The sequence below is a fragment of the Pararge aegeria genome, chromosome 16 (genome assembly GCF_905163445.1).
Source record: "Pararge aegeria chromosome 16, ilParAegt1.1, whole genome shotgun sequence".
Classification (NCBI taxonomy): domain Eukaryota; kingdom Metazoa; phylum Arthropoda; class Insecta; order Lepidoptera; family Nymphalidae; genus Pararge; species Pararge aegeria.
Genome location: NC_053195.1, coordinates 7,914,248 through 7,938,730, shown reverse-complemented (window position 1 = coordinate 7,938,730; position 24,483 = coordinate 7,914,248). Strand labels below are relative to the sequence as shown.

The 24,483-nt window shown below is 34.5% G+C and overlaps 1 protein-coding gene across 1 annotated transcript; it reads right to left on the bottom strand.

The window, feature by feature from the left end:
* Nucleotides 1–13,659: 13,659 nt before the first annotated feature.
* On the bottom strand, nucleotides 13,660–19,213 carry LOC120630421. The gene is made up of 5 exons (XM_039899648.1): nucleotides 19,115–19,213; nucleotides 17,189–17,241; nucleotides 15,720–15,902; nucleotides 15,220–15,350; nucleotides 13,660–14,080 (listed from the first exon to the last, which is right to left on the bottom strand). Exons 1-5 carry the CDS (start codon nucleotides 19,137–19,139, stop codon nucleotides 13,702–13,704), a joined length of 771 nt encoding a protein of 256 aa, XP_039755582.1. The 5' UTR covers nucleotides 19,140–19,213; the 3' UTR covers nucleotides 13,660–13,701.
* Nucleotides 19,214–24,483: the final 5,270 nt, after the last annotated feature.

Below are 24,483 nucleotides of genomic sequence, written 5' to 3'. Positions count from 1 at the left end.
GCTATAGTAGAAGGAATTTTTAAGTACAAAATATACCGTTAAGCTTGCTGGTGATTATAATAAACTGGCTAAACCGGCTTATTACTTGGATATATAAACCATTTGATGTGCCCGAAGGTAGGACGCTCTTGCCTAGGAATATCCAGGTTTTAAAAGCCAGTAAACACTGACCTGAAAAAGGCATTCTAACCTTATACTTTTAAGAAAAGAAGACGAAGGGACGACGTTTATGTGATAGCGACGCCTTTAAAAAGTTGAAGAAGCGAGTGTAATAGACCTTCAGCAAATTATTTGGAATATAGGAGTCTTCGTTATATCATAAACCCACTTCAGGTGACAATAGCATTACTTTATGCGATGGTAAGGTTGCTGGGCACAAATCTGCTCTCAGAATGAAAAGAGAAGGCAGTTGTAGATCACGCTGGCCAAGTGTTAATAAGTTGTTCCACTTCCCACGCCTTTGATAATATTATGAAGAACGCTCAGGCATGCAGGTTTCCTCAAGATGTTTTTTTTGAAGTTATATTGAATTCCTTGGATATAAAATGAAATTTATTTGTACAAATATGTGATAAAAAGGTCTTAACATCATATCCAGAGTCACACAACCTTTCCAGTCAGGCAACCCCAACAAAAAAAAATTGTCAATTCACGTAACATAAGTTAAAAATTACATTGCTAAATAGACACTTTTCAATGTTAATTTATTACACATTAGTAGGTACGGCTATACAAACTTTTTCAAATTCAGTTATTTAAATAGAATAGAATGCATCTTACTCAGAAAAATAAGAGGTGACGCAAAACGAGGTCGAAGTCGTAAAACACTAGGTTATCACCGCTTCATCGATCATCATTATCGTTTAGCCTCTAAATATTTAGGTTTTGATGCTGCTGGAGGAGTGTGCCGTGCCATATTGTGTGTGTGCTTTATTCATAGAAATCTTCATAACAAGGCAATGAGAATACTATGGATAGATTTTTTTAATCAATCACGTCCCAGCAGTGGGATGTTACCATTAATTTTGTCCTTAACTGTATTATGATCACCATCAAAACGAAGTAACGACAACACCATAATGTCTTTTAAATATCTTCCGGACCTATCATTATCTTAAGAGCAATCTCTGGTCAACATTCCCATGAAACTGGAAGCAATCAATTACTCTTAATGCTTTTCGAAGCCCCTAACTGCTAATTGCTCTATTTTGATGTTAGCTATAAAGCAAATAAACTAACAAGTTTATTTGCTTTATAGCTCTATAATATAGAGTTGATACATTAGAATGCACACTATGTTTACACGCAAAATGCATAGTTGTACAAATAATTTAAACCATCACTGCAAAAACAGCACTGTTAAATTACGTTAGGTTAAAATTCTCTTAATATAATATACTGTTAATTAAATTACTAAAAAGTATGGCTTCTCTTGAATCTTAAATGGTTAAACTGCATGAACTGCTTAAATAAGTTTGTGTATAAGTGCCTGTGTCATCTTTATGTGTAGGTCAGTAGTATAATAATACGAGTAAGTGTGAGAGTAGGTAGTGATGTAAGATTAAATAAATAAGTTACGCTAGAACTTTAAGTCAGATAAAGTGTCAGCCCAGAAAGGGTTTGCTAACAAAATGCTTTTTTCAACACAAAAAAAATCTGCTTCAGTTTCCAAAAATCAGTATGCTAGAAACAGCACCCTAATGTCAAAGCCTAATGTATTTTAATTTTAAATTAGTAAAAAATGAACTCTACGCTTGCATGTTTGTTTCGCCTCTAGAAATTTTCTGAACTAGCGGCCATTGCACCTACGAAAAGCATGGTCTGCCCATTGTCATTTCAACTTGCAAATAGTTTGCCTATGTCTGTGACTTTGGGTCTCCTGCGGATCTCTTCGTTTCCAATTCTATCCTTCGGAAATTTCAGACATAGCCATCTCCATAGCTGTTAAGATAACGTAGTGTGAGACGCCCTCCGGTAGGAAGGATCGACGAAAGTGAGTGACGGGGAGTGGCTGAATGAGGAAGGCTGAAGCCGGGTGTAATGTCGTTTCTTGGCCTTTCCTTTAAATGATAATAAAAATGATGATGATGAATAAACCTATACAATACAAGACTTTTTGAGGCCCTGAGAGTAGACTGTAATCAACTAAATATGATGTATGAAATTTTCAAACGCCAAAGTCCCTAGTAGTATGCCCGGGCTGACATTCTCGCACGAAATATTCTAGACTCATTCGCTAACCATTATCAAAATGTCATACTAGAAAATTTATGATGTGGTGAAATACGTAAATAAACCAAAACGACTGCTAGGTATACAGTAAAGACTTTTTAGTAGGTAGCTACTAAGAAAAAGAAATATAAGCTAATTTAAAATATCTTATTAGATTCAAATAGGAAACATTCGTCAGGACCCGACTTTTAAAATATGAGAAAGCTAGATTTATAAGATCTTCTCATATTAATGTAAATTTCAAGCTTGTCTAAATTATGTACGTTCTAAGCAATTAAAATATCACTAGCTTTAACGCTGAAAGAAAATGTTGTGAGAAAACGTAATTGCCTCCATGTTCTTAAAAGCGTGTGAAGCCCACCAATCTGCAATGGCTGGCCCTTTGCAGATTAGTGGGCTGGACTACCTCATTGTGGGTGGAGACGCGTACTCTGTAGTGGGCCGGCGATAGATTGCTGAGTTGAGATGTATACACTAATACACTAAATGGCAATTTTAGGGTATTATGAAATGCTTCCGATGGTTATAGCTATAAATTCGAATAAGCGTGGATTTTTATACTACTATTTTTGTTCTACTCATTAATTGACAGTGAACAACGTAATAATAAAATATCGAAATCGTTTTATTATAGTAAATTACTAGCGGACCCACGCGACTTCGTCCGCGTATGAGTCAATCGAGAAACTAGAATAGATTCACATCTATTCTAGTTTGGATAGTTGGATTATGATATTAGCATTACTGTTAATATCATAATCCAACCTACTATTATTTTACGTGGTATACTGAATTAGTACTTAAACTGAACTTGATGTACGTATACTGAACTTGATTATCCGTAGTTCACTGTATCCCATGTCTTGTGTAATGCCAGTGGATTATGCATACTTAATGAATATTATCCATCGTAGGTAATCTTAATCAAGGATTGCCCTTTGACATACGTAATATGAAATAATGAGTGGTGGATTTAATAAACGCGTAGGTTTGTTTAGACATCAGTTAGTTGTTAGATATATATTTATAACTTTCAGTTCTACCCTCACCTTTCTATCTGTGATTCACGAGGGACCGTTAAATTTCAAATAGTTCGTTTATTGAAATTCCATAAATATGTGCTTTTTATCTAGAGAACCCTTCTGGCTCCATTTTCCTCAACACCTATAAATTAAGTAACTGCAAAACTGTTACCACGTATACGTTCTCCAAATTACCACACTAGATGGCGCCACCAAGATCTTGCATCGCGTTAGCGAAGTTTTCATAAATATTGATTCCAAAGTCGAATGGGGGACTTCGGCCCCCTAGCACGAACCCCAGCTAGGAGGAAGATCTTCTTACGGTTACTGTCGCGCGTGCTAAAAAAATATAAAGAATGGAAGGCCAAGGTATTCACTTATTCACTATAATACCCACAATGTTCAGGATGGCACTTAGATCTTTCATTAATTAACAGTATTATTGAAGCTAAATACCTAGTTTCTCATATTAAAGTATTCATTTTATAAAAGACATCATTAAAGCCCACCAACCTGCTTTAGAGCAGTGTTGTGGGTCTGTACTCTATAAACCTGACTTCCCAAGGAGTGAAATAAAACAACTAGACTGACTCTAATACTGTATATTAGGCTTCTCTATAATTCATATTACTTGTTACCTTCAAATGACTCTACTACCAGTTCGGAATGCTGTCTTCGGCAGAGAAGACCACTGGCAAGAAACTCTACCGTTGCTCTTTTATTCAATCAATTAAAACAACTTATAAACACAATTACAACATTGTCATATGTAATAACGCTAGGCCCTTTGATACAAGACATATAAGACAGGTCGAACATAACTACTATTATCACTTATAACATCAGGACATTTGGAACAAGTTGTTTGTATAGAGCAACCTCTGCTACATAAACGGTCGGTATAAAGTTATGCTAGGGCTCCATATATGATACCTAAATAAACCAAAAGATGATATATACTTATCTGATGCAACATCAGGTACAACCATAGTACCAACAACTTTTAACAACTTATCTCAACTCCATCACCAGTATATACGACTCTTGTTCCGCCACAACAATATTTCGTTAAGTATGTCGTTTCCATTATAAATCATCTATTCCCAATTTGTAACGTTCTATCCACAATACTTTACTTAATCTTCTATTCTCCATTCATTAATTTAAATCCGTCCTCACTTTTCTTTGCCGCCAATCTAACTTGTCAAACTCGCGTCTCCCCCCATAGATCCGATACTTTTATTTGACAGTCTACTAAAGTCCATTATTCTATTTTCAATACATTATCAATGAGTATACAAACTGATTTGTTGATATATTTAATATAATCATCGGGTTTATTATAGATAAAGTGCTGTAATTCCCTATTTCCTAACACGCGCGTCACCATAGCTCCTGCACAAAACGAATAACTGTTTATCTATGATATACATACTTGAAATGGTGATAGCCCGGTGGGTAGGCTCGACTTCAATTTCGGGGGTCCGAGTTCGAATCCCAGCACGCACCTCTAACTTTTCTAAGTTATGTGCGTTTAAGGTAATTTAGATATAACTTGCTTCAACGGTGAAGGAAAAAATCGTGAGAAAACCTGCATGCCTGAGAGTTCTACATAATGTTCCCAAACGAGTGTGGAGTCCACCAATCCGCACTGGGCCAATATGGTGGACAACGACCTCAACCCCTTCTCATCGTTTCAGGAGACTCGTGCCCTGTATGTGTTGATATGATGATGATGACATACTTAGGAGAGGTATAGCAATAATAAGTAAGTATAGGTGCTGGACAATAAAACCAATCCTAAAAAAACATACAGCTGCTAAGGCAATTATGATAGCAATTGTATTGCACAATTAATCCAAACCTAAAAAGGATACAGCTGCTTAGTCAAATGAGGGTCCCGTTTATAGCGTCGTAACTCGACTTATCTACCTAATCCATCGACTCAGGCTATTGAAAACACATTAAGCCTTCCGCGAAGACGTTTACGAGGCTTTCGATTTATCGGCACACAGCAAACTTCCCCCTGTTAGATAAATAACTCTGTTGTTCTGTTGCAAAAGATTTTTTGCACACTAAATTACGTGCGCCATCTCGATTTACGAGGTTAAAGGTAAAAATTTACGAGGGAAAAACAGCGATTATCAGCGTTTTTCAGAATGATTTTTAATCTACACTTTTGGTTAAACTTTAAACTTTTATCTGACTTGCCTTATACAGATATTTCAATTCGATTATTTTAATAACGATAGATCCAAATAACTCATTCAACTGAGCCAAGGTTTCATAGGTGAAATATCTCTAGGTGATCACATTGTATGCTATAGAATATTTGAGAATGAGAGCCAGAGTCACAAAGCTCAAAAAACCGATTAAACTTCAATCTCAATGAGCTGGAGTGGTGCCCTGCACTAAGAAACTCAGAAAATTAGGTGTTCGCGAGCTGCCCCTTGGCAAAGGACTGTAAACTATAAAAGTCGAACCATAAAACCATTAAAATTACATATCTATAATATGACAGCCTCACAGATCACAGGTGGACTAAAACAGTAACCACTTGGAGAGGCCCGCCAGGCAAGCGCTACAGAGGCAGACCGGGTTCTCGATGGGATGATGATATTAAGAAAATCGCGGGTCCACAATGGATCCAAATAGCTCAGGATACGGAAAGATGGCAAGCCTTGGCCGAAGGGCCTGATACATAAAAATTCAGTACAAGGGTGAGTTTGTTGGTTATTCATAACTAATATACAGTGACCAACAATTATATATTTTTTCATTATCATATCACATATTCTTATTATATGTTTTTAATTTTGCATATTTTGGGTACATTCCTATTGATAGCAAATAATATTTTTTTGTTTTTTCATTAATTAACTTATTATGTACAATAGTTATTAACGTGAACTTCAACCGGCCACTCAGCACCCCGCCACCACCAATTTATACATAATATTATACTTACAAACGGAATTCCTTTATGGAGTGAATAAAAGAGACTCTCTTCAAAACTCGAGATTAAAATTCCTACGTTTTATTTAGACGAAAGTCAATAATGGAACGGAATTGCGTATCGGATATTCAATATTCTTCCTGGAATATCTATCAAATAAGAAGGTATTAGATAGCGATGGAAATGTTTTTTTTAACCTCCGATGCAAAAAAGACGGGCTATTATAAGTTTGACGGCCAAACGGAAAACCCGATTTTGTTTAGTTTTTTATTAAATAAAAGGTGAATTATTCGGGAGTGTTCTTAACTATGTTTGATGAAAATCGGTTCAAGATGGCCGCGGCGACAAAATGGCGAATTACATTTTTTCACAACTCAATAATTTAATTAATTTTTATAAAGTTTATAGCTAAAACATGGTTCTTGATCAGCTATGCCTCGTTTGTTTCATTCGTTTTATTAGCTAACCCTATTTGAGAGCCCGTCACAAAAAAAAATGTATATATTTATTATTTAAATACGAAAAACACAAAAAAAGTCACTGATTAATTATCCCTTATGATTTTCAAACCTGAAAATTTCCATTGGCATGAAGCAGTTGACTACATCTATGGCAGCTATAACTTTTAACAATGCCTTTTTGTTCAAAAAGAATTACCCCTCAATAACTATCAAGGTGGTAGGCAATTTGCATTGTATATAATTGGGCAAACAATTCTTCGTATAACTTTGTAAATATCAAATATTCCACACAATCAATGGTATAAAATTAGGATACAGTTGTATATCAATTGTTTCATCATTTTATTTCCACTCGCAGAAGTGGGAAATTTATATTTCATCGCTATTGTTACCTCTCATCAATTCACAAACTAGATACGCATCTAATAGCCTCTCAAGTCTCCGTACAAACCTCAAGTACGAGTACATAATTCGTATAGCTGTCTGATTTAAAACCTATCCCTAGACCTATCATTAAAATCTAGCTCTTTTTAAAAAGAGCATTGACAGTTGCCAATCCTTAACTAAACCAATTAATGGACCACAAAGACATTTATAGAAAGCTCGAAAAAAATATGAACTGCACAAATAGATATTTTATAAATTGACAAATAAAAATTTCATCTTATCTCATTTCAAGTGAAAATGTAACCTGTAAGAGATATGCTTATCAAAAAGAAGTAGGTATGTGTGTTATCAATTAGAATAAGTTATTATTTTCCGCGAAGCAGCATTGTTGCAATGCTGTGTTCCGGTCGTGGGGGTGGTGGTTTCATTACAGGCACATGAGCCTTGACTACGCCTTCGGTTGATGGACACAAAGTGCCACGTTGTTGGAAGTGTTCCGTGTTTATAGGCCATGGCTTTCTACGGGGGGTTTTATTATAAGGGGGTCATTTGCTTGCTCCGTCAATTATTATCGATAAAAAAAACTTGTATTACTTTCTTTTTGAAAAAAAATCGAAACCAAAAATTAAAAACAAATGTTAAACATTAATCGATTTAGTCTTGTTTAGTGGCAGTGCCAATGAAAATTATATTTTTATTTTCGCACGATTTTTTCATTTACGAACTAAAATGTATTTACTTTTGTATTCTTTGGAAAGTTCATAAGCGATTTATGGAACCGATTAATGTAATAAGTGCTTCGTGACAGGCGACAGTTTGAGGTATCAGACATTGGGCCCAAATCAATTAACAATGAAAACCAATTTGCTCCAAGTCACCCTATGCAAATTACTCGTACATCCATCGACATTCGAATATCGTTACATTCAAACTATACCGTGTATAAGTAAGTTGCTTGCTTCCCACATGAAAATGTACAAAGATGTTTAAGCCAAAAGTCAACAACCTTTAAAAACTGTGGTCTCCAACACCGATGATAGCCCAGTGTGTAGGAGCTCGACATTACTTTCGCTCGAGTTCGAATCCCAGCACGCACTTCTAACTTTTTTAAGTTATGTGCGTTCAACGGCGAAGGACAACATCGTGAGGAAACCTACATGCTTGAGATTTCTCGATAATGTTCTGGGCCAGCGTGGTGGACTACGGCCTTAACCCCTTTTCATTGTTGGAGGAGACCCGTGCCCTGTAGTGGGCCGGAAATGCGTTGATATGGCCATGAAAAATCATCTATGAAACTATGAGCGAAAACTATTGTACTTATATTCTATGCGTTTAAGTATTAAATTTCTTATTCGTTCCAGTATTTTTTTGTATCCCACTGAAATATAAGATAAAGCGTTCCAAGAAAAGAGGAATTCGCGATCTATTCATGATCTGTTATTTTTATGAAATTAAACTAAACTTATTATAACTAGTTAATACTAACTAGCAGATGTTCGACTAAGACTAGGCTTTGCAACCGTCAAGTAATCTTTGACTGACGTGAAAAGCGCTATATAGGGTAATTCGGTCATACTTACTCATGACTTATAATTGACGGCCCATTGGCTAAAGTGGACAGCGACCCATTTTCTGAGTCCAAGGCCGTGGGTTCGATTTCCACAACAGGAAAATGCTTGTTGATGAACATGAATGTTTTTCAGTTGTTGGGTATTATAAGTATTTATGTATATTATTATATTCGTTTCGACTCACATGGTTTGTTTTAAACATAAATTATATTGTGGTTTGTTTTATAATTTTAAACATAAACAATTTGCAATATAATGATAACAAGAGTCTCATAATAAAAAAGCAAAAGAAAATTTACTTATTATTATCTACTAGTTGTTGCCCGCGACTTCGTCTGCGTTTGATTTTGTTTTTTGATGTGGCATTCAATTTAGTTGTATTTCTTAAAAAGATTTAATTATTCAGTATCGCTAAGCCTTATTTGAGGGGTTTGTTGCAGTCCGCTGAGCAGTTCTGTCCTCTATCTCCAACCACATTCATCAGATCTACCCAAAATTCGGGCAAAAAACACATATTATAACCTCTATAGTACAAAAATAATTATTTAAATCGGTTATAATTTGTCAGAGTGATGGTGTAAAATCGTCATACACCGAGCTTAATGTCGGGATAAAAAGTATCCTATATTACTTCTAACACTTCCAAGAATATGTGTACAAAGTTTCATGAGGATCGGTTAAGTCGTTTTTGCGTGAAAGCGTAACAAACAAACTTACATTGACATTTATAATATTAGTAGGTTACAAAACAAATACTACATGAGTATTATTGGAATTGCTTACACAATCAAAAATTTCTATGTCCGTTTAAGTAGCTTGATCTATAAATACCGTAATAGTTTCATAAAACAATCTTCAGTCGATAAAAAATCTATTTATATGTAAAAACTGCATAGGTACAAGTAGAGTTGCATATTAGTTTTCAATTGAATCCGGTTGCTATCGATTTGCATCTCTCGAATTGAAATAGTTTTGCGTCGAACTTTGATGAGTCTTAATGTGTTTATTATAGCATTATTGAACTTCTTCCTTGCTAAAGTTTGCTTTAGTTCTGTTAAAGATACAATATTAAGTTTGGAACTACATGGAATAGTAGTTTATGAAATTATTGCATGATAGAGTGTATCAAACCCAAGTATAATATTTTCCAATAGTATCACTTAAATTTTTATAATACCGGGTTCTACACTTTTTATTTAAACTCAAGAAATAGGTAGTGCAATCAATCTATTTTATGCGCGTTTTAAAATTTTATTTTAATTAAATATCACTTGCTTTAACAGTGAACGAAAACATTGTGAGGAACTCGGCTTTTCTGAGTTCTCTGAATTTCTTTGACTTGTCAGCAAAAGTGTATTTGAATGTCAAAACAAATGTATCGTTTAATCGGCTATACTAAGGCTACAAATGTTGAATACCCTAAGTAAAAATTAATGCAAATATAAAACCTCTATAAACCGCTTTAATAAGCACTCGGTTCCGCCGCGAACATCTTTCGGGATCAGCGGATATTTACTTTACGAGACGATCGTAAAGAACGTCCTTAGACTCTTCGGTGTCCCTAATGGGCTTTATAACGACGTGACCTTACAGAATTTTTTTTTTACCTTATCTTTCGTTATCTTAATGTCCAGTATTATGAATTTGAATATGTATTATACACAGATATTTTTTTTTATTGTACTGTATTATGTAAAATTATTATTTTATAAAGGGGGTTATAGCCCAGTTTCTAGGACTTAATCGGTTTCACTTTGGGCGGGCCGAGTTCGAATCCCAGCACGGATCTTTAACTTTTCTAAGTTGTGTGCGTTTTAAGCTATTTAAATATAACCTGCTTAAACGGTGAAGTGAGGAAACCTGCATGCCTTAGTGTTCTCCATAATGTTCTCATAAGAGTGTGGAGTCCACCAATCCACACTGGGCTAGCTGGACTACGACCTTAAGCCCATATCACTGTGGGAGACGATGACGATGATGATAAACTATTTGATTCTATTATTCTACCTAAATTATAATATATTTGTCATCATCGATTCAACATACGTTTACAGGTTGTCATAGTACCTAAGTATTTTTTAGGGCAAGTTCCAGCCCACATCATACCGTCGGCCAAACTGTCCAACGATACTCCCTGGCGCAGTGGTGAGTGCTGTTGTTTATAAGAGGGAGGTCCTTGGTTCGATCACCAGCGCGTGCACATTTGAAATTTATAAAATCTGAATATAGTCTGATCTGATGAGAGGCTTCTTCTAGTTACCACGCTACCAACAGACGTGCCACCAAGCGATTCAGCGTTCCGGTACGATGCCACATAGAAACTGAGGTATGGGTTGCCATACCACCTTAGACTTCATCATCACTAACCATCAAGTAAGATTGAAGGCGAGGGCTAACTTGTAGTGATACAGATACAAATTGCAACACAGATATTTGTTCTTGGTTTGTCTTCTATTAAAACTGAGAAGTATTTTGAAACATACAGATTTAAATTTTTTTGAACCCAAATTAGGAATAGAAGAATATTCAAGTTACCTTTGGAAGACATAAGATAAACAACGGGAAGGTTCGTTTTTGTTAAAAGGAGTATTCATTAATTGATCATTATTTTAGCATTGCATCTCGGAAATCTTTTTGTAAGTCCCGATCTCCAATTATGCGAATGGCCATTGGTGCATTGAAGCTTAATACGTTCTTATTTCAATAAATTGGAAAAGAAATAGTGTTTTGTCGGGTAGCTTTATAACGTACAAGCCCGTAAAACACTTTTTTATAATATTTTCTGAGTAAAATTACATAAAGTGAAACTTTTATCTTTATTTTTAAAGTTCGAGCGGCATCAAAATATACAATCTTAGGTCAATTTAACTAGTTTTTGCCCGCGACTTCGTCTTTAATGATATTTAGCAGTAGACTCGAACCCAACCCACCCTTATCTTCCTATTCATAGCATGTGTATTCAAATGAATGAAATTCTAACCAAATAGAAATTAAAAACAAATACAGATAAAGAAGATGTTAAAAGCTTATACGCCGATGAACAATGTGACAATAACGAGCGACTTATGGATTAACCGCTACACGACACCCGACAGCCCGTGAAAGTCAACATTGGCAGTAAACCAATTAGCAAGAACCAATTTGTACAAAGTTAAATCTTTATTTTTAAAGTTCGAGCGGCATCAAAATATACAATCTTAGGTCAATTTAACTAGTTTTTGCCCGCGACTTCGTCTTCAATGATATTTAGCAGTAGACTCGAACCCAACCCACCCTTATCTTCCTATTCATAGCATGTGTATTCAAATGAATGAAATTCTAACCAAATAGAAATTAAAAACAAATACAGATAAAGAAGATGTTAAAAGCTTATACGCCGATGAACAATGTGACAATAACGAGCGACTTATGGATTAACCGCTACACGACACCCGACAGCCCGTGAAAGTCAACATTGGCAGTAAACCAATTAGCAAGAACCAATTTGTACAAAGTTAACAGATTCAATCAAAACCGTCGATATCCGGCGTTCCTTGTAAACAAACTTGTAATTTGAAAATTTGTTATCGAATTATTGTTTATTATATTTGGATTATATTCGTAAATACTCGGTTTTGATTTGCCCTACTTCTTTCTAAATTATCCTGTATCTAAGTTTTATTTCAAAAGCAGGTTTACTTGGGTTCAATGAAACCAAAAAATTGTCATTATTTGTATATTATTTTCAATATAATCTAAAAAATAATTATTAAAAATTATTCAAATCTATATTTCGGTTGTTGCGACATTATTTTTATATCTTACTACTGGGTTGTGAAGTGATATTAATAATAAGTGGTTTTTGGGATAAAATACAACAAAACTTGTAATGACACTGTTATTATAAAGCCAAAGGGCTTGTAATTAAGTGTGTATGTTAGTGAATCCTATACGCAGCAACTTCTGAAGAGAAAAAAGAAATACTGAGATATACAATAATCGTTAAATCCGGAAAAATCCATGGTAATCGCGCGATTTGTGTAAAACTGAACTTCAAGTAGGTGAGCTATAACCTTAGATATAAAACTTCATCAAAATTAACTTTATACTAGCTAGTTTTATTTTGGGTGCCGTCGTGGCTGTTGAAGCGGTGATCAGTGATGGTTACTACGACACAGATTTGAAATGAATACTCAATACCTCTAAGCACTTTAATAAATTTATAACTAATTACACAAAATATATCTCAATAAGTTAAAGTTTATATAGAACGTAATCTTACAGAAAAATCCTATTTTAATGTTATGGATTAATTGAACGATAAAAAATCTTGGGTGTGATTGCTCTAACTTTATAGCTTAATATTAATTTACTGTGAGATGGTGATAACAAAAAAAAATCCCGGTCTAGTTTGTTGTGGGCTCTTCTTAGACGGGGGCGCGTTTGGAACCCTTGTAGCTTTAGGTTTAAGTTGGCGAACGAAGTTATAACCATCCCCTTAAAATTAAGTAAACATATAGATATGTATGAACGCTTCATAAGTGCCTGTGATAGGCCTTCATAAAGAAATTTCGAATTTTAATTATAACTTAACCAACTATGTGACCGTGAAATTTGGTAATCGTAAAACAAATCATAAATTATAATATAATATGACGAGGTATAACTAATCCGATATCTTTATGACCGTACAATCGTGTGGCAAGTGTCCTTGTTTCTGTTTTTATGTTTACAGAACTAGCTACCCTCCGCGGTGCTACTCGCAATGGATAAGTTTGTAGATGTCCTTGCAATAAAATGAGCCGACTTAGTCAGTGAAGCCAACAACCCCGGGCACAGGTAGTGATAAATGTATAAAACGAATGGACTAGCTGAGAAAAATGTATTAAAATTACATAAATATTTTAGGTATTTAATCCTGCAAAGAGTGTCATTTCACCTTATATACTTTTAACAACAATTTTATCTAATAGTTTATCTTCTGCAAACTATAAACTAAAATAAACTATCCTATTAATATATGTTACTTAAGATAAAATAAAAAAAAGAACTCTCCAATTTTGTTTTATAATGGTATTGTTTTTCTATTGATATCACAGAGTTAAAGCGGCTACTTCACAGAATGCGGAATCATCCCCAATGCGCTCCGAATAAGTTTTGCCATCAAATACGAAATCCGAAAAAGGTACTGTCAAGTGCACGGTGAAATTTAATACTTTTCCAATTCTTTGAGAACCTTCCGACGTCCAAATAGCTTGGCAAATCTTTGGGTACGTTTCAATCGGTTTACGCGGTTGTAAATGGGAATATATTCGGCCAAGATCTTTCACTTCCAGCGGTGCAAATGGGCCGTCCCTTATTTTTCGTGCAACATCTATGGAATATTTGCATAACAAGGTTCCTAGTCTTTGTTTTCTGTGTTCCCGGTGTGTTGCTAAGAACATCACTTCGAGGCTGCAGTCGACACCAAATCTGTAACATTAACAAATAATGATCATTTCGATTCCAATAAATGTGGCGTGAGTGGTATTCCATCAATAAATGTGGCGTGAGTGGTAAAACGTTAAATCATCGATATGACATTTTATACTACTGGACTACAAGTCCACCAATCCGCACTGGGCCAGCGGACACATATGTATGATAATATATCAGAATCGTATAATATTTTAGAAGAAGATGAGCTCTTTGTGACAAGACAGAGAAGAAGAAGAAACACTTTATTGCACGTAAAAAAGGGCATATAGGAATAAAGGAAAAGAAACATTAATGAAACAGTAAACAATGTAGACATGCAAAGGCGGCCTTATTGCTGCAAGCAAACTCTTACAGGCAACCTTTGTAGAAAGGACTTAGAGCAAGAGAACGGGATAGTGCCAAGAGTGTTGTAATATATACATAAATACCAAAATGTATAGATACTAATACATAGATAATTTAAATAAATATACGTAATATATAAGTATAAAATATACATAATATACGGACAGAGTCACTACCGCCACGCTTATTTACGCCATCTAGGAGCATTGCTATCTTCCAGTCTGAAAGGTGTGATAGCCGGTGTCACACAGACACATGAGGCTTGACACCTACGCCTCAGATTGATCAACACAGGGTGGCACTTTAGAATGTGTTACTTGCCTGTGAAGTACCTATTGGCAGTGGCGTGCACTTCATACATGCACAAAAGCACTGCATACCCAAATTAGTTTATATAATTCGTATTGGAGGGGATTTTTCCATTTTGTGCCATGTACCTGCTTTATGCATATCCTGGTCAAAACCCTGTGCACTCCACAGCCGATTGCTCTGTTTATAAGCGATGGTTTTCCGCTGACCATCAGGTGGGAAATCTGCTTCGTATTTTATTACATCGAAACAGTTTCAGATTTCTGAAATATAAGCTACTAAAGTTGTACTGGTGGTGAATATCAATATCAATGAAATAAAATAGAACCTAACATTTAACGTACTTATTGCCTCTTAATCTTATGAATATGATCCAAAATCTTTAGAAGTCATCTAAAGATTAAAGAAAGAATTTGGATCAGATTCATTATAAATCTGGCGTTAACGTAGTGGTGGAAAAGTTTTAAAAATGCGCTTACTTTTTGAAAAAATTGCACCTTGCATCGACGTTGGCCATAAATTGTATAAGCGAGCGGGATGAGGCCTGGGTGCAGCGCTCCTCGGCGAATATATCGAAGAACGGCTTTTCCGACGCATCCGTCGTTTGAATCTATGAAAAAGTGTATTTTCATTTTCTCCTGTAATCTTTATACCGATTTTACCTTGAACGTTTAACTTTATGGTGGAGTTATTAACTTTACTCCCATATAACACATTTTTAGTAACTAAAACAATGCAACTTATATTATATGTATTTACCAGTTGTTAGTTTTAAAGTTAACTAACGTGTTTACTTAAAAATCAATATAAGGCTATCGGAACATATCATGTTAACTTTGTCGATAAATTTCGTATAGAAGAAGTTTGATTGTAAATATAAAATTTCAGCTTCACGCTTACGTCTTACTTACAATAAGACTATTTGATTTAAAATGAAGAATAAAAAAAACATTAACATTTAATACCACCAATAATATACCTGTATTTTATTAAAAGACACAGAAACCACTTCCCCTGTGTTTATTTCAATAGCAACTAACGAGACCCCATCCAGTGCAGCATCTGCGCAAAGTTCTAGAAGTTCTTCCGCTGCTTTTAGATTCTTGTGGACCTCTGAACCTATCGACACGTTTTCGTCTTGACAAAATACATCTCTTATAATCTGTAAATAAGTTATATAATCTGTAAATCAGTGTTATAATCTGTAAGTAAGTTTAATAATTTGTAAATAAATGTTATAATCTGTATATAAGTGATTTTGTGATTTCGTGATTTATACCTATTTCTATAGCCTATACTGCGTCGTTGTTATTATGATTAGCATTTTCATTTACGAATTTCCTCTCTGGCGCTTTGGTAAAACTTTTTGGTCTAAGTGGGAGGTCCCGGGTTTGATCACCGGTAAAGGCAATAAATAAAAAAAGGGGAAATTTCTTAGGCCTGGTATGGTAGGAGGCTCTAGGGCCGTGGCTCTACATCTCTACCGATAAAAAGTGCCGCCAAATAAGTTAACGTTTCCGTACAATGTCGCGAAGAAACCGGTAAGGAGAGTAGAAAGCTATAGCTGGCATGCCCCTAATCTTTTTTACAGATCACTTTATCGCAGGTTAGTCCACTACAAAATTAGATTGCATTATTACTTAACATCAGGTGAAATTGCAGTCAAGGGCTAACTAGTAGTTGAATAAAGAAAGGGGTTTTTATGATCTAAGCAATTAAAAACAAAACGTAGCTCAACAAGAAAATTTAATTTTTTGAATTCTCTAGATATTTTCAACTCTAATTGTAAGCATTAATAAAATCTTATTTAATCTATCTATATATACCTATAAAAGAGAAAGTGTGTGGGTATGTTCCGTATAGGCTCCGAAACGGCCGGACCGATTTCAATGAAATTTTCAGGAATTCTCCGGATTGACCTGGCGAGTAATCCTGTAAAGTTTGGTGATGATCGGAGTACTCCTATTTTTGAACTGTCAAACTGTCAAATACAGCTTTTATTTACTACGATGATATTCTATTGTTGGGTGTACATGGGTGTTGATAATGATCTTCACCCGCTCGAGAAGAGAATAGACGAGAATGAATACGGAGAGAAATAAATGATTTAATATATTATGAGACTTAAATTAAAAATTTAATAATGTAAGTTTATTGTTTAAATAAAATAAAGCAAAATCTAGCCCGGCGAAGCGGGCTGCGTACGCTAGTAAAATATAAATTTAGCTCTACGTGTTTAGTGAGCAGCGTTAAATAAACTAAGCCCGTGAAGTCTAAGCCGTAATAAAAACAAAAACCAGCTATCTAAGAAAATACAATTTCTTGAATTCTCTAGACATTCGCGACAATTATAAGCATCAATTTAATTTTGTCTAGTGGAAAATGCATTTTGCAGTACGCGACAATTTCAACTTGGTGTAATACTCTTAAGCACTTAGTGTTACTTACTCTCAGCGCTCCGGGGAAGGTGGTAGGTGACAGTGATTCTATTCTGTATTTCCCTGAAATAAATAAACGTTTGAAATTAAACAATAGAAACATAAACTGGCGATGATTTATATTTTCGCGTTCAAGATTTATTAAGACTCGTGAGCACAAAATTAGAAACATAGAGAAACCGTGTACACGACTACTATTGAATTCTGGAATAGGCGTTTAGGCACTTCAATCAATTTAGCAGGCGACAGTCATTATTTTAGCTCTAATGTTTTATGAGGAAAATAGGAAAGTTTGTGAGCTAGCAACGTTCCGCGGGTGTTTGGACACTATGCAATAATAACTAAACGAGGATTCTGTTCTTAATTCTTTGCTCGTGAAGCATAAGATCTCACTTGATGTAACTATTTCACGTTATGAGCGACCGTGGCGGGTAACTTCACGGCTTTCAACTAAGTAGTTACCTAGTTACTACTTTGGATCAATAATTTCGTACTGTTATTAATATCAAAATTTTTTTATGTTAAGTATTTTTTTTATTAACGATAGGCCAGCGCTTGACGAAACTCATGCCCGTTAGAAAGCAATGATGAGGTCTAGACTAGGTACAGTGCGAAGCGTTGTCCTAAAGAAGAAGTACCGCCTAACCTTGTTAAGGATACCAAGTTTTTTAGCAGCCACTTTGGCTATAGATTCAATGCAATTGCCAAAATTGAGATTGGATGAGATGTTTATTTAAGTAATTAATATAAAACTCATTTTATTTTAATTCCTATTTATTAGGACATGCTTACATGCTGGAGGTTCTAGAAGACTGTTAACCCCGGAAAATAACTCGGGACACTTTCCAAAATTAAAAAATTAACCTTTTTACCTTTTCACGGCTTTACAACTAAACAATCATTGCAATATTTTGCAAAGAAATAAGCAATTGTTATATGGAGTAATTTTTTAACCCGTAATAATCTATAGTACCTGCGGGGTTAAAAAAAACAAGCGTGGCATAGTCGTAGACAAAAACTAGTAGTACCTTAATAAATAAATAAAATGATTTCTTAAAAATTAAACACCGTATTCTTGTATTGTGTTAAAAAAGTTTTCAATTTATTTTTAGCTTAGTATGAATGAAGACTAACACAATCAAAGGGCTATCAAATGAATTACAAAACAAATTCTGAACTAAGCAGTAAAATTAAATAAGTAGGTAAATAGGTTTTCTACTAACACAAAATTATGTATAGTTTATGAATAATAAAGCATACAAGATACCTATCATATATTTGATTTGTTGCGAACGTTATAATACAATAAATACAATATTAAGTAGACGAAAATCGAATTACAAATAATAATCATCAAGACTATCTGTTGCTTTGTAGATACGGTCACTATTTTCGTGTTATAGTGGTGATCTAGTAAAAATTGTATCAGATGTTTATTATTTACTGTCATTATTTACATGCCACTATGGTAACATCTAATAACGTTTACTTTCGTGAAATATATCCAAAAAAGAATAAAAATGAAAGTTTGATAAAGAAGAATTTACTTATCAGAAGTTGTACGCGAACAAAGTGGGGGCCGCTGCTAGGTATTAAAGAAAATAATTGTCAATTCTTTGTATACATACTTAGTGAGTGTGAGCGACATGATACGGTACTGGTATCTTATAGAGTTCCGGTCATTCACTCCAACAATAAAAATGCTTAATTAATTAGTAAAATATTAGTCGGTTAATTTATGTTTGTTAAAAATTAAAACATTCGATCAAATCAATTCGCATTGATGTGTCGGTTGAAATGTTTTCATTTTGCCTTACCTGTGTTGGATTAGTCTAGGCTAAAACATAATAAATAATGCCAAGAGATATTTCCGATTACGATAAGATGATCAAAATTTGTTTATACATTATTTAAAAAAAAAATATTACTAACTTACCGTTTTCTGTTATAAATAATTCCATTGTTTATGATAGTTATCAAGAATCGTAAAATATCCCGCGATAACCACTTGCACAGTGCGCATGCGCGGGTGTCAACCGCCAACTGACCTGTCTAGCATCTATAGTAATCTGTGGACCTGTCATTGGGTACTTACGTTACGGTACATTTCCACTGGAGTGGACAAAAAAGAAGCAGCGAACGGAAATTAGTCCAAAATAATAGGACATGATGACAAAGAATCGCTAAAATATTGGAATTGTCTAATGATACATCATTTATGTAGTAATCATTACAAATGGTATTTATTTTCAATAAATAAAACTGTATAATCTAGCGATATGTTATAACAGCTAAAACGCCGAATTACGTCACGTCTATATAAACAATTTTGCACTGCTGAGGTTTTGAAAATCTCTGCATTTGTTATTTGCGTATATCAAGTATTTTGTGATTTCAAACTATCAATTGCTCAGTTTTATGTTATCCAAAATCCAATACCAAAATCAAGAATCTGTAACTATGTAAGTACTTAGTAAGGCCAATAGCTCTTATTTGTTTATGACGCGTTATCATTTAAATATAATTTGCAACGTTTATCAACAAAGCCTTTAACTTCTGCAAAAATGAGATATTTTTAAGATGTTCCGAAGATCATAAAGCAGTTGTTTTCGAATCCCAGCACGCACCTCTAACTTTTATAAGTTATGTGCATTTAAACAATTAAAATATCACTTGCTTCAACGGTGTATAAAATCCACCAATCCGCACTGGGTCAACGTGGTGGGCCTTAACCTCTTCTCATTGTGGTAGGAGACCAGTGCTTTATACTGGGTCGGTTAAGGGTTGATATGATAATGGTGATCGTAGTGAGATGGTAGCGATAATTCTACGTTATTAATTCAATCTATGAGTGCAAGTGTGAGATTTTCTACGTACGTTTACTTATTCGATAGCGTTAAAGTTAACTTCGAACTACATGGCATCGAAAGAAGGCCATCTAGTTAAAATACTGGGAAACAGGCTTGTCATTGGATGGCGGTTTTTCTATACCTGAAGCTCCTTAGTTCGTTTGGTTTTCTCATAAATATAAAAGAAGAAGAAACACTTTATTGCACGCATAACATGCAGGAAAAGAAACAGTATGGAGCTAACACTAAACAATGTAGACATGCAACGGCGGCCTTATTTTTGCAAGCAATCTTTTACAGGCAACCTTTGTAGATAGGACAATAAAGTTATGATTCCCGACTTTGATTATAAATTACAAGTGAAGCTAAGCAGTTTTATTAAACGCAAGAAGCATGCGTTTAATAAAACTTTTCAGCAATATTTGTCGCTCCACTTAATTCTTAGTGACTACAATATGAGTACCTTCAAATCAAGAGTGAACAGGCATCTTCTACGCAAGCGCGCTCCACCGTAGGCTGCATCATCGCTTACCATCAGGTGTAATTGCAGTCAAGTCGTCTATAAACAAAAAAAAAAATCTTCCGTGGATAGATATCTACTCTTAACCAAGCTAAGAATAAATAAGGTAGGCAACTAACATTTAATTTCAGACGAGAACCTATTACCACAATATATTGTCATGTAAATGAAACAGAAGTTCTTAAATTAGACGACCTTCATAACTTAGCAATTCTTGATGAAACTTATATGAACGAGACTGGGTTTAAATTTGGTCTACAGTTTAAAATATATTTTCAGAATTTCTGGTTCTTAAAATCAAAAGAACGTGCATTACTAATTATGTAAGTATTACTGAAAGGTAGGTACTGACATCTAAATTGTTGCTCAATGATCCTAAAATCATTAATTCTTCATCAGTATTAGGAACAACTAAACAGTCGAACCTCCGAACCTGATCCGAAACGCCTTTAATACTGCAACTAACCTACAGTTAGCAGTTCCTCAGAATTAAGAAAAAAGGAAGATTTTAGTCCTGAACGGTGGCTCGAGTAACTAATTGATTTTATTATCTAAGTTGTAATTCGATTAAAGTTGATGATAGTAGGTTACGAAAGAAATATCGCCCAAAGACAATATCCAGACATGTTCCTAATGGCCACATAATATTTGTTATTTGATGGTTATTCAGATCATGGTTTTTAATAGTTTGTCATTTCTTATATTAAAGTATAATTATCAAATTATACTACACTACTACTGTAATGTTAGCTTAATTTACAATTCTATTCTATTTATCGCATTAAATCAAGTCTGTTAAGACAGAGTTAAGTTATGTAATAAATAAATTAATATATAGGATACGTAGTTCGTAAGTACGGTATAAATAAGATAAAATGATTTAAAATTATTTATTTCCTGCAACCTTGGCGTCCGTGCGTACGTATCCATTTCATTTGGCGATGCACTCCACAGCAATTGTGCCTTACCAGTTGAATAGAAAATTGGTAATAGGCTACGGATCATTCGAGATACCGTTTTGAACTCGTAGGTACTCAGTGTACCCGTGATTTCGTCCTTTAGGATGAAATCACGTGATTCAGCAAATTTATAAAGTGGGTAAATAGTTAACTTTTTGATAACCCATAAATTCATATTTGCCAGATATTTTATTAAATAGTTAAAGATAGTTTTCAAGAAACAATTAAAATTATTTGATTAACACCAATGTTCATGACTTTGAGTTGGTGGGAATTTTGATATAAATACGACTGCTTTTTCGATATACTTAAGTCCTACATGGATTCGAACTAACCAGCCAACGCGACCGGAGTTGGTTAAAAAGACGCATAGCAACATAAGATACTTTTTATAAACAAACGGTTCCCACGGCATTTGTAAAAAACCGTAACGAAGGACACGGGCAACAGTCTGTAATAACATTGCTTATATACTGTTTACCTGTGTGTGTGTGTGTGTAAATCCGATCATATGAATACGGACAGATAAACATTTTAAAGTGTTAGATGGTAAGTTTAAGCTATTTTACGATAGACCGATCAAAGTAAAAGTTCGAACAGTGCGTGTTGCCAGTGATGACTTGGCTCCGAAACGTCATAAACGACAACGTATGGGCCTCATAAAAAGGTACAGGGCCACTCAGCGGGCGATGGAGAGAACTATGTGCTTTCGTGTCTTATCAAAATCAAAATTCATATTCTTTCTCTCTTATACTGTGTTCTGTTCAATCCAGCTACTCCTCCATATCTTAAAGAACGGTTTGAGTTTCTCAGTGATTCTCACTGTCGCTCTCTCCGTTCTGAAGATAATCTTATACTAAAAATTCCTTCCCATAGTACTTCTTTCTATTCTAAATCCTTTTCAGTTGATGCTGTTCGGCTATGGAACTCTCTCCCCTTTCAAATTAGGCGCGCGCAGTCACTACCGACTCCTTAAAAAACATTTTATGCTACCCTAATTAGTTATTATATTTTTTTTTGCTTCTGAGTCACTTTTCTTTGTGTTGTAAGCTTGTACTTTGTATGATATAATAATTGATATATATATTTATTTTTAATTTGTTAACTGCTCTGCTCTTGTGTACAACCTAATCCTTAAGTCTGTGTTTTTTTTTTTCTCCTTCATTGGGTTGCCTAGCAGAGATCGCTTTTTAGCGATAAGGCCGCCCATTGTACCTGTGTTTTATTGTGTTGTTTTTGTTTATAATTTAATTTCTGTTAGGTGTACAATAAAGTGTATTTTCATTTCATTTCATTTAATTTCAAACCATATCAAATCAGGAATGAGGAGATCCGTAGAAGAACTTAAGTCACCAAGAAAGTTCTACGAGTCGCGAAACTCAAGTGGCAATTAGCGGGGCAAGTAGCGAAGACATTCAATGAATATTGGTATCCCAAGGTGCAAGAACGAATGGTGAACTGGTAAACGCAGCGTTTGTAGAACCTGAAGATATGGACCGCCAACGAATAGCAGGGAGCCGGAGGACCCGAGCGGCATAAGACCGTGTATTTAGAACTCCTAACAGAAGACCTATATCCAGCATGCGGACTAGTATGGGTTAGCATGGTAATGATATACATCAGCGGATGGTCTATTACATTAGTGATAAGACCGCCAAATTGTATGTACCCTGAATTATTCATTGTTAAGTCAACTGTCTTAACAATTATTCATTGTAAAGTCAACATCTCCTGAGGATGCTCCGGTTTCGGAGCGAAACGTGCGTCGAGGGTCCTCGGCAATGTAGGGTAGGGATCTGATTGGTGTGGAGTATACGGATTGAAGTAATTATAAATTATACCATACAGATTCTGCTGCTGTTCGCGGAGTATAGCAAATTAAGCTTAATTTTTATAATATATTATGGATTTCCGCAAAGTAACGCCTGCTTCTATCCAACATTCAGTCCTTCATTCATTATATCATTCATTAATTAGTGTAAAAGTCAATCAGGCTGTTTACAAATAGGGGGAATTGAAGAATGCTCGTAAGGCTAGTAATATGTCCAATGATGTCGCAACACGATGATGAATACCACTCTTAATTGTGTTATAAGAAAAGAAAGCGAAGAAAATATCGTATTGTTCTTCAAATCAATGTGACTTTAAGTTTTAAATATAACAGAGTCATTACGAAGGAAATTAATGAGCCCGGTTGATATTTCCCGTTTTGAATTAATTATTTATAGCTCTCTGTATCAATTAATTTCCTTCTGGGGATGAGCTTGCTTAATGCAGTTGGTAATACTGAATAGAAATGAAAAAAGGTAAGCGTTTGTTTTTATTAAACACGTTATCGTACGTTTACGTTAATGTTCCTTACATTTTTTTTATTTTATTAGTAAAGTAGTTATTGAATACTTTGTGTTTCTGACTTGTCCTTTGATATGTTATGAGCATTCTATTTATATTTCATCCACCTGTTCATATAATTATAATGTAGGAGACTGAATGACTTTGCGATTAAAAAATATTCCATAAAAATATTTATTTCGTTTCGTACAGTTGAAAAATAATACATCGAAATATGTGTCATCCTAGTAAGTTACTAACTAGTATTACTAGCACTTGAAAACACAAACAAACACACAAACAAATTGAATTAAATAAAAAGATCAAAAATAGAGATCAAGATTAAATAATAAGAAGAATGTATAATTTTATATTAGACTTTAAGGCTATAAAGGTTTACGAAAGATTATTATTATAATGTGTGTATTAACTTATTACCGCTTTGAACTTAAAGGTAACGGTTAGTTATTACAACATTCCTAAGAAGGATTGATAGGCAATAAAAAAAAATTAAAACAATAAGCCTTTCTTCAAGTTTAAGACATTTGCCCTAATACTATGATAGGATAAGAGCCAAAAGAAGTATGAAAAATAGGGTTAAAAACAAACTTTTTTTTAAATGAAACCGCGTTTAAAACCTGCACCG